Source organism: Neoarius graeffei, chromosome 12 (genome assembly GCF_027579695.1).
Source record: "Neoarius graeffei isolate fNeoGra1 chromosome 12, fNeoGra1.pri, whole genome shotgun sequence".
NCBI lineage: Eukaryota > Metazoa > Chordata > Actinopteri > Siluriformes > Ariidae > Neoarius > Neoarius graeffei.
The window spans coordinates 49,715,525-49,727,847 of NC_083580.1; the positions used below are offsets into that span (position 1 = coordinate 49,715,525).

The 12,323-nt window shown below is 38.9% G+C and overlaps 1 protein-coding gene across 5 annotated transcripts in view; it reads right to left on the bottom strand.

Moving 5' to 3' along the window:
• Positions 1-4,993, bottom strand: part of helq (helicase, POLQ like) — a 70,115-nt gene extending 65,122 nt beyond the window's left edge. For all 5 annotated transcript variants that reach the window (XR_009655751.1, XM_060935963.1, XM_060935962.1 and 2 more), the window contains exon 1: positions 4,583-4,993. Coding sequence is in view for 4 of the 5 variants with exons in the window: in XM_060935963.1 (XP_060791946.1) it covers positions 4,583-4,771 (189 nt within the window). In the remaining variant the exon portion in view is untranslated. The remainder of the gene's footprint in view (positions 1-4,582) is intronic.
• Positions 4,994-12,323: the final 7,330 nt, after the last annotated feature.

Consider the following 12,323-nt stretch of genomic DNA (forward strand, 5'->3'; position numbering starts at 1 on the left):
ATGTTTTTTTTCCATCCCACATCAGTAACATAAGTTCTGTGATAGAACCTTAACATACACTACAGTTGATGATCATGTGTGTATATCAACAAGATCTGCATCCAGTACCCAAGCTGATAGTGCCACTAATACAGGTGCTCAAGTCTTCTTGTTGAATAACAGACATGTTATTTTAAAGCAAATAATACACATTTCTTTAATCTCATCTCATCTCATTATCTCTAGCCGCTTTATCCTGTTCTACAGGGTTGCAGGCAAGCTGGAGCCTATCCCAGCTGACTACGGGCGAAAGGCGGGGTACACCCTGGACAAGTCGCCAGGTCATCACAGGGCTGACACATAGACACAGACAACCATTCACACTCACATTCACACCTACGGTCAATTTAGTCACCAGTTAACCTAACCTGCATGTCTTTGGACTGTGGGGGAAACCGGAGCACCCAGAGGAAACCCACGCGGACACGGGGAGAACATGCAAACTCCGCACAGAAAGGCCCTCGCCGGCCACGGGGCTCGAACCCGGACCTTCTTGCTGTGAGGTGACAGCGCTAACCACTACACCACCGTGCCACCCGCATTTCTTTAATCTAGTGTCATATTTCAGTAATATAGTATAAATGTTGCCTTGTCTCATTTTAACAGCTGTGGCTCCAAATAAATGGCGTGCAGTGATCTACGATAACACCTGGTGGCCTGGTGTAATTGAAACCATCGATCCTTCATCAGAGAATTGTACCATCTCGTTTATGGTTCCCCAGAGTCGGAGGAATCGGTTTGCGTGGCCTGCAGGAAAAGACACTGACACTATACACAAGTCCACCATCTTGTGCATGCTGCCTGACCCCCCCCCAACCAGTCACAAGGCGTACCGGTAATTTTGCTCTGCCAGAGGAGGCTTTTCTCTTTGCGCAAGAAATTTTTAATAGGGTTACAGGGTTTGATGCCATTTAAATTTGTAGATAGTTATTTCTACGGTTGTAGCTTTATAGTTTTGCTTTTAGAGTTGTAGTAGTTTGCTTTGCATGAATGTCACATTGTGCTTTTCACTTTTATGAATATTACCTATCATAATATCAGATACTTGTTAATGTCAAAAAAAATGTCCCCTCTGAGACAATTGTCAGAACTGTATGAAAAGACAACTAGATAGAGACAAATACATTTAGTATTTCAGTGTTATCTAGCTGAACTGTAAAAACAATATGCATAACTGTTAAACCATGGAAATTGGCTGTTTAAAATGTAAACATGCATCAATAATCATCCAATAATGTTCTTTATTACAGTTCTTTGTTAACATTTAATATTTACATGTTGAAAATGTTTAAACATGTTTTATGCACAATAAAATATATCAACTGATTTGAAAAGGCTACAAAATGGTCCCATTTCATAATTTATGGACCATTTAATATTTATTTCTATGTGTCAATAAAATTGTCCTCTCCGAGACATTTCACTGTTTGTGTTGTAAACAGGAAATGATAAATCAAAAGCCTTTGAATTGATACAATTACATCATTTTTAAGTTGAATGCATAACTACAAAATGATTGTGAATTATACATTTCTTAAATATGATTCAAGTGAAAATAATTGCCACACATAAAATTAAAAGATATCAGACATACTGAGATTTGATGCCAAGAAAAAGGCTTTAGAAATTACATGCTTCCATACTGTGTTAATAAAATGTACCACCAGATGGTAGATATGAATATTAATTGTTAAAGATTTCATAAGCAATTTATTTAGTAGTTAATAGGTGTCAAAAAAAATGTCCTCTCCGAGACAAAATTTCTCGGAGAGGACAGTTATTTCGACATAAGGTCACAAATGTTTAGGAGACCCATGCATAAATCATTTTTAATATGGATATATAAATGGGTAAGGGCAACTTTGCTAAGATAAAAAATAGTTCCTACTACTACTACTTATTCAAGGGACATGAATTTTGTATTGTCAATTTAAAGAAATAGGTGACACTCAAATGGACAAGGCTGTGCAAAGTCTGCAGACTACACAAGAAAAAAAAACCTAAATAGTTCATGAACATGCTATAACATTAGGTGAATGTTATGGACTACTAACAATTTCTTAACTGTTGGAATTTTATTTCTGTCAGCTATTTTTTGACAAGGAGTCTTTGATAACATTTTTGCTACTTTCCTTTATCTTATAGCAGATTACACAAAACTACCATACACGTATGTCAAAAAATTACCTGAAATCTGTTCTTTAACTTGTCCTTCACTTAAAAACTGGTACAAGAACCAGTTTGAATCAATTTGAATTTTAGACCCCTGTGACACAAACTTTGTACCCTGATTGTAAAACAACCCAAAACTAAGAGTCGATTCTATACTGTACACCACGAAAAGAGTCGACTATACCATACTTTAGAAAACTAAGTCAAATCTATACTGTACTTTACAAAACTAAAAGAGTCGACTCTATAGTGTACTTTACAAAACAAAGTTGATTCTATACTGTACGTTACAAAACAAAGAGTCGACTCTTTCCTGTTCTTTGCGCCACAAAAAGAGTTGGCATTTTACTCAATTTTGCGCCACGAAGAGTCGACTCCATACTGTACTCTGTAAAACTAAGAGTCGACTCCATACTGTACTTTACAAAACTAAGAGTCGACTCCATACTGTACTTTACAAAAATAAGAGTCGACCCTATAATGTACTACTTTGCAAAATTAAGAGTCGACACTACACTGTACCTTGCAAAACTAAGAGTCGACTCTATACTGTACTTGATGCCACTATAAGTCTGCTCTATACTGTACTTTACAAAACAAAGTGTCGACTCTATACTGTACTTCACAAAACAGTCAACTCTATACTGTCCTTTCCAAAACTAAGAGTCGACTCTATACTGTCCTTTACAAAACTAAGAGTCGACTCCATACTGTACTTTACAAAACTAAGAGTCGACTCCATACTGTACTTTACAAAAATAAGAGTCGACCCTATAATGTACTACTTTACAAAACTAAGAGTCGACTCTATACTGTACTTTACAAAACTAAAAGAGTCGACTCTATACAGTCTCATCTCATTATCTCTAGCCGCTTTATCCTTCTACAGGGTCGCAGGCAAGCTGGAGCCTATCCCAGCTGACTACGGGCGAAAGGCGGGGTACACCCTGGACAAGTCGCCAGGTCATCACAGGGCTGACACATAGACACAGACAACCATTCACACTCACATTCACACCTACGGTCAATTTAGAGTCACCAGTTAACCTAACCTGCATGTCTTTGGACTGTGGGGGAAACCGGAGCACCCGGAGGAAACCCACGCAGACACGGGGAGAACATGCAAACTCCACACAGAAAGGCCCTCGCCGGCCCCGGGGCTCGAACCCAGGACCTTCTTGCTGTGAGGCGACAGCGCTAACCACTACACCACCGTGCCGCCCTGACTCTATACAGTATTTTACAAAACTAAGAGTCGACTCTATACCATACTTTACAAAACTAAAAGTCGACTCTATACCGTACTTTACAAAACTAAAAGAGTCGACTCTATACCGTACTTTACAAAACTAAGAGTCGACTCTATACCGTACTTTACAAAACTAAGAGTCAACTCTATACTGTACTTTACAAAACTAAGAGTAGACTCTATACTGTACTTTACAAAACTAAGACTCGACCCCATAATGTACTTTACAAAACTAAAAGAGTCGACTCTATACTGTACTTTACAAAACTAAAAGAGTTGACTCTATACTGTCCTTTACAAAACTAAGAGTCGACTCTATACCGTACTTTACAAAACTAAGAGTCGACTCTATACCGTACTTTACAAAACTAAGAGTCAACTCTATACCGTACTTTACAAAACTAAAAGAGTCGACTCTACTGTACAAAACTAAGAGTCGACTCTTTACTGTACAAAACTAAGAGTCGACTCTATACTGTACTTTACAAAACTAAAAGAGTCGACTCTATACTGTACTTTACAAAACTAAGAGTCGACTTTATACTGTCCTTCACAAACCTAAGAGTCGACTCTATACCGTACTTTACAAAACTAAGAGTCGACTCTATACCGTACTTTACAAAACTAAGAGTCAACTCTATACCGTACTTTACAAAACTAAAAGAGTCGACTCAATACCATACTTTACAAAACTAAGAGTCGACTATACCGTACTTTACAAAACTAAGAGTCGACTCTATACTGTACTTTACAAAACTAAAAGAGTCGACTCTACTGTACAAAACTAAGAGTCGACTCTACTGTACAAAACTAAGAGTCGACTCTTTACTGTACAAAACTAAAAGAGTCGACTCTATAATGTACTTTACAAAACTAAAAGAGTCGACTGTCCTTTACAAAACTAAAAGAGTCGACTCTATACTGTACTTTACAAAACTAAGAGTCGACTCTAGCAAATGACAGTTCATATCCCAGCACTGCCACAGAGCCACTGTTCTCCCATTCAATAAAATCATTAACATTTACGCGTCCAGCTTTGTTTTTTGTCTTGGATTCTGAATGAAGTGGTGTCAATAAAACATTCTGCTCGATTACTGAAAATAAAGTACAGTAATGAGTTACCTGCTCTATGCCTGTGTCCTCTGTCTTCACCTGCATTGCATTTCCATCTTCAGTCGTTTTGAATTTCTCAGTGCTGAGCCGCTTCTTAGCCGGATTTAAATCACTCCTCAATCCATCTCGGTTTCTCTTTTTGGACCAAGAGCTGCGTTTTACAACCATTTCATTCTGGACCTGTGTGTCTCTACTCATATCTCTCCAGGCTAACTTCAGGCTAATTTAGCTGTCTGACCTGCCACCGCTTCATGACTCAAATAGCAGCCGCAAGCTGCAGATTTAATCAATTTTCAGTGATATCGAATATAGATAGTTAGGACTATAACTATAAATCTCATCATGGTAATGAGTCAGCTCGAGAATGAGCTATGATGACCTGCTAAAACAACAAGCTAAGCTATCACTGACATCTTGAAATTTCTGGCAGGGCTATTTTGAAAAGATTGTTCAGGGAACAGACCAATCCCGAGTCGGAACTTGCAACACGTGACCGGAACAGACCACGATGTCGTTACGTCAAGCGGCAGTCATCTTAGAAAGGGCCAGATTTGAGCATTAGGTAATACAGGCCCATGGTTCGAATTACGTGGGAGTCAGTGGGAGCTGAGCTGAGCTCCCATCAAGTGAGGATTGGCTCCCATGAAAGCAGTAAAATCATACATCTGTGGGGGTCTCTAAAAATGCAGCATCATTATGTTTTAAATCACAAATAAAGCTAATTTTCCTTCAATATCCTGAGTAATATTTATGTTAAAGATAGACAAATAACCTTAAATAATAAGAAGAATAAACATGTTTTCCCAAAGAATGCATTACAGCTTGGTGCATACTCTCGTGAATGCAGCACCACTCGCAAATGTTAACACACACACACACACGATCCTTTCAGAAGAACCACTTGACCTTGGTTTCATTCGTTGGTTTTCAAGAAAAAGATCAATAAGTTAGAGACTACTGGCTACCACGCCACCGAAAAAAGACCACTACTGGTGCCGACACTGTGCTCAGCCCTAACACGTTTCGGTTTCCATTCGTCCAATCATGGATAAAGAAAGGACATCGGACGTCAGCATCATGGGTTCCTGGAGCCCCACCACAGCCTGCTGAAAACAGACCACTTTGGTTTATTTTGTCTGCGTGATGGCAAGAGAATGTCTTTCACTTTCAACTACAGAATGCATTCTCCCTCTGTTTAAAGATTAAGCTATAGGAAAATAACAAAAACAATGTTACACACACACAAAAAAAATGTAAAGCGCATCTGTTAGGCTATAAATTTATATATTTTCTTTCTTTCTTTCTTTCTTTCTTTAAAGAGACTCCCACAAAGTTGAATTCATAATTCAAACCCTGTGCAGGTCTACTGAGAGGTGTGTATGTAGCCCACTGATCTCTGCATAAAATATCTGGAGAGCTCATAGTGTGGTGATTTTATACCCTTAATATAACCACACACATATGTAACCATGCACACATGCCTTGATGTCATCATCCATCCATTATCTGTAGCTGCTTATCCTGTACAGGGTCACAGGCAAGCTGGAGCCTATCCCAGCTGACTATGGGTGAAAGGCTGGGTACACCCTGGACAAGTCGCCAGGTCATTGCAGGGCTAACACATAGAGACAAACAATCATTCACACTCACGGTCAAGTTAGAGCCACCAATTAGCCTAACCTGCATGTCTTTGGACTGTGGGGGAAACCGGAGCACCCAAAGGAAACCCACACAGATACAGGGAGAACATGCAAACTCCACACAGAACCCTTTCATTTCTGAAGCAAATTTGACACAAAAGGAGGCCAAATTAAAATGAGAAGAGAATAATAGTAATGAAATTATGAAGGAAATTAAATATACCATTTTAAATGCTGATATGTTTCGGCCTTCTCTGAAGGCCTAGAAGGCCCTGATGGTTCCCCTCTGTTGTATGTATGTATGTATGTATAATAATAATAATAATAATAATAATAACGTCTGGATTTTTTTTCATGGTATATCAGATATATTCCATTCAGCTAGCATGATACTGAACTCATCTTTGACTCGATCAATATCATGTTCGCTGAATGGAATATATCTGATATACAACCCCGATTCCAAAAAAGTTGGGACAAAGTACAAATTGTAAATAAAAACGGAATGCAATGATGTGGAAGTTTCAAAATTCTATATTTTATTCAGAATAGAACATAGATGACATACTAAATGTTTAAACTGATAAAATGTATCATTTAAAGAGAAAAATTAGGTGATTTTAAATTTCATGACAACAACACATCTCAAAAAAGTTGGGACAAGGCCATGTTTCCCACTGTGAGACATCCCCTTTTCTCTTTACAGCAGTCTGTAAACATCTGGGGACTGAGGAGACAAGTTGCTCAAGTTTAGGGATAGGAATGTTAACCCATTCTTGTCTAATGTAGGATTCTAGTTGCTCAACTGTCTTAGGTCTTTTTTGTCGTATCTTCCGTTTTATGATGCGCCAAATGTTTTCTATGGGTGAAAGATCTAGACTGCAGGCTGGCCAGTTCAGTACCCGGACCCTTCTTCTACACAGCCATGATGCTGTAATTGATGCAGTATGTGGTTTGGCATTGTCATGTTGGACAATGCAAGGTCTTCCCTGAAAGAGACGTCGTCTGGATGGGAGCATATGTTGCTCTAGAACCTGGATATACCTTTCAGCATTGATGGTGTCTTTCCAGATGTGTAAGCTGCCCATGCCACACGCACTAATGCAACCCCATACCATCAGAGATGCAGGCTTCTGAACTGAGCGCTGATAACAACTTGGGTCGTCCTTCTCCTCTTTAGTCCGAATGACACGGCGTCCATGATTTCCATAAAGAACTTCAAATTTTGAGTCGTCTGACCACAGACCAGTTTTCCACTTTGCCACAGTCCATTTTAAATGAGCCTTGGCCCAGAGAAGACGTCTGCGCTTCTGGATCATGTTTAGATACGGCTTCTTCTTTGAACTATAGAGTTTTAGCTGGCAACGGCGGATGTCACGGTGAATTGTGTTCACAGATAATGTTCTCTGGAAATATTCCTGAGCCCATTTTGTGATTTCCAATACAGAAGCATGCCTGTATGTGATGCAGTGCCGTCTAAGGGCCCGAAGATCACAGGCACCCAGTATGGTTTTCCGGCCTTGACCCTTACGCACAGAGATTCTTCCAGATTCTCTGAATCTTTTGATGATATTATGCACTGTAGATGACAATATGTTCAAACTCTTTGCAATTTTACACTGTCGAACTCCTTTCTGATATTGCTCCACTATTTGTCGGCGCAGAATTAGGGGGATTGGTGGTCCTCTTCCCATCTTTACTTCTGAGAGCTGCTGCCACTCCAAGATGCTCTTTTTATACCCAGTCATGTTAATGACCTATTGCCAATTGACCTAATGAGTTGCAATTTGGTCCTCCAGCTGTTCCTTTTTTGTACCTTTAACTTTTCCAGCCTCTTATTGCCCCGTCCCAACTTTTTTGAGATGTGTTGCTGTCATGAAATTTCAAATGAGCCAATATTTGGCATGAAATTTCAAAATGTCTCACTTTCGACATTTGATATGTTGTCTATGTTCTATTGTGAATACAAGATCAGTTTTTGAGATTTGTAAATTATTGCATTCCCTTTTTATTTACAATTTGTACTTTGTCCCAACTTTTTTGGAATCAGGGTTGTACCACTCAATGCCAGCCAATATTATTTAAATATGTCACTCAGCTCCGTGATGTATTTCATATGAAAAATATGAGGTTTTCAACATGAGAAGATAAACTGCATATCTTCAGTTCAAAATGTGATTTTCTTTTTATTATACAGACACACTCATAAACAAAAAGTACCCAAATTTATCAAAACAATTCATTGATTTCCTCATGATTGACATATAGAGATTTATGTCATGGTTTTGAGTCTTGAGTGGTGAATATGAGTAGTCTGAAAGGGTTCTCTCATATATATATATATATATATATATATATATATATATATATATATATATATATATATACACACACACACACACAGTTAGGTCCATAAATATTTGGACAGAGACAACGTTTTTCTAATTTTGGTTCTGTACATTACCACAATGAATTTTGAACAAAACAATTCAGATGCAGTTGATGTTCAGACTTTCAGCTTTAATGCAGTTGGTTGAACAAAACGATTGCATAAAAATGTGAGGAACTAAAGCATTTTTTAAACACAATCCCTTCATTTCAGGGGCTCAAAAGTAATTGGACAAATTAAATAATTGTAAATAAAATGTTCATTTCTAAGCCTTGGTTGAAAACCCTTTGTTGGCAATGACTGCCTGAAGTCTTGAACTCATGGACATCACCAGACGCTGTGTTTCCTCCTTTTTAATGCTCTGGCAGGCCTTTACTGCAGTGGTTTTCAGTTGCTGTTTGTTTGTGGGCCTTTCTGTCTGAACTTTAGTCTTTAACAAGTGAAATGCATGCTCAATTGGGTTGAGATCAGGTGACTGACTTGGCCATTCAAGAATATTCCACTTCTTTGCTTTAATAAACTCCTGGGTTGCTTTGGCTTTATGTTTTGGGTCATTGTCCATCTGTATTATGAAATGCCGACCAATCAGTTTGGCTGGATTTGAGTACACAGTATGTCTCTGAATACCTCAGAATTCATCCGGCTGCTTCTGTCCTGTGTCACATCATCAATAAACACTAGTGACCCAGTGCCACTGGCAGCCATGCATGCCCAAGCCATCACACTGCCTCCGCCGTGTTTTACAGATGATGTGGTATGCTTTGGATCATGAGCTGTACCACGCCTTCGCCATACTTTTTTCTTTCCATCATTCTGGTAGAGGTTGATCTTGGTTTCATCTATCCAAAGAATGTTCTTCCAGAACTGTGCTGGCTTTTTTAGATGTTTTTTAGCAAAGTCCAATCTAGCCTTTTTATTCTTGAGGCTTATGAGTGGCTTGCACTGTGCAGTGAACCCTCTGTGTTTATTTTCATGCAGTCTTCTCTTTATGGTAGATTTGGATATTGATACGCCTACCTCCTGGAGAGTGTTGTTCACTTAGTTGGCTGTTGTGAAGGGGTTTCTCTTCACCATGGAAATTATTCTGCGATCATCAACCACTGTTGTCTTCTGTGAGTGTCCAGGTCTTTTTTGCATTGATGAGTTCACCAGTGCTTTCTTTCTTTCTTTCTTTCTTTCTTTCTTTCTTTCTTTCTTTCTTTCTTTCTTTCTTTCTCAGGATGTACCAAACTGTAGATTTTGCCACTCCTAATATTGTAGCAATTTCTCAGATGGGTTTTTTCTGTTTTCGCAGCTTAAGGATGGCTTGTTTCACCTGCATGGAGAGCTCCTTTGACTGCATGTTTTCTTCACAGCAAAATCTTCCAAATGCAAGCACCACACCTCAAATCAACTCCAGGCCTTTTATCTGCTTAATTGAGAATGACATAACAAAGGAATTGCCCACACCTGCCCACCTGCCCATGAAATAGCCTTTGAGTCAATTGTCCAATTACTTTTGGTCCCTTTAAAAACAGGGTGGCACATGTTAAGGAGCTGAAACTCCTAAACCCTTCATCCAATTTTAATGTGGATACCCTCAAATGAAAGCTGAAAGTCTGGACTTTATGTCCATGTCCATTATATAACTATAACTTGACTATGTTTCAGTAAACAGGTAAAAAAACAAAATTTGTGTCAGTGTCCAAATATATATGGACCTAACTGTGTGTATATCTCATCTCATCTCATTATCTCTAGCCGCTTTATCCTTCTACAGGGTCGCAGGCAAGCTGGAGCCTATCCCAGCTGACTACGGGCGAAAGGCGGGGTACACCCTGGACAAGTCGCCAGGTCATCACAGGGCTGACACATAGACACAGACAACCATTCACACTCACACCTACGGTCAATTTAGAGTCACCAGTTAACCTAACCTGCATGTCTTTGGACTGTGGGGGAAACCGGAGCACCCGGAGGAAACCCACGCAGACACGGGGAGAACATGCAAACTCCACACAGAAAGGCCCTCGCCGGCCCCGGGGCTCGAACCCAGGACCTTCTTGCTGTAAGGCGACAGCGCTAACCACTACACCACCGTGCCGCCAACTGTGTATATATATATATAAAATGTATGCGAGAACCCTTTCAGACCCTTTGGACACCCCTACTCATTCATGGGTTTTTCTGTATTTTGACAATTTTCTACATTGTAGAACAATACTGAAGACATCAAAACTGTGCAATAACACATGGTACATATATTGAATTATGTGGAAAACAAAAAGTGTTTAAAAAACAAAACATGTTGCATATTTTAGATTCTTCAAAGTAGCCAGCGTTTACCTTGATGACACTTTGCACACTATTGGCATTATCTTAACCAGCTTCATGAGGTAGTCACCTGGAATGCTTTTCAATTAATAGGTCCCTCATCAAAAGTTAATTTGTGCAATTTCATTCCTTTTTAATGTGTTTGAGATCAAACAGCAAATAATAGATAATAAAAATACAGTAAACAGCCCTATTCCAAAACTGTAGTAATCCATATTATGTCCCGCTCAACTAAGTAAAGAGCAGAGGTGGACAGTAACAAAGTATGTTTACTTGAGTTTCTGTACTTTACTTAAGTATTATTTTTTTTTGGAAACTTATGATTTTAACTTCACTACATTTGAAAGGCAAATATCGTACTTTTTACTCCACTACATTTCTTTTTTCTTTTCTAAAACGTGATTGTTTTTTCGCAGGTGACACTGAGACAGCCGATCAGTAATCACTAGGGTCACATCACGCCTATAGACTGGATAAAATCAAGTTCAATGATTTCTCAGCAGTATTATTTGAACACGATCAGTTGATGGCAGAATGGAAGGAGGCGGTTCTTCTGGAGAATGCACACACACCCATGGCCCATGAACCCATGTTTCAGTTTTCTGAAAGTATTAAAGATTAATTTCGTTTTAATTGTTTGCTTTGTTTGCCGAGAACGAACCACATCACGGCCTACAAAAACTCACCGTCCAACCTGCGGAAGCATATCAAGGTATATAAACATTTTATTCCAAGAGAAAGCTTGTAATAAAGTTGTCTGTGCTTTTAGTGCTAGCGATAACATTGCAAACATAGGTATGCAGTCTGGTTAGTCAAATGACTTTCTATGGATTTGCCCACCAAGTTTCCGTAGCCTTGTCCACGGCTAACGTTAACACATAGCTAGTTAACTTGGACACTGTTAGTTAGCATGTAAAAACGGAGTTATGCTAACATGTTAACTTTTCTGAAGTCCTTTCAAAAATGTTTTAGCATAATCTTGCCAAATAAACAGAATGTAGAAATCTTTCTTTTCTAATCGTGTTAGCTACCCAATATGATTTCGAGTCTGAAAAGAGTTTGCTAGCATGTCAGCTGGAGCTTCACTGACTAGCTAGCTTAACGTGAAACCACCATGATGGCACAGCATGCGTTCATTTTGTGAATTCACATTTCTGTCTTTGGTAACGGCGTTAGGTTTTGTAAGCGTTGTGGCAATAATACAATGATGCATTGACAGAAAATGTACTTTTAATACTTAAGTATTTTTAAAAGCAAGTACTTCAGTACTTAAGTACAAATTTGACTGGACAACTTTCACTTGTATCGGAGTAACATTTGACCAGTGGGATCTGTACTTTGACTTAAGTAATGAAGTCGGGTACTTTGTCCACCTCTGGTAAAGAGAAATGACATCCATCATCACTTT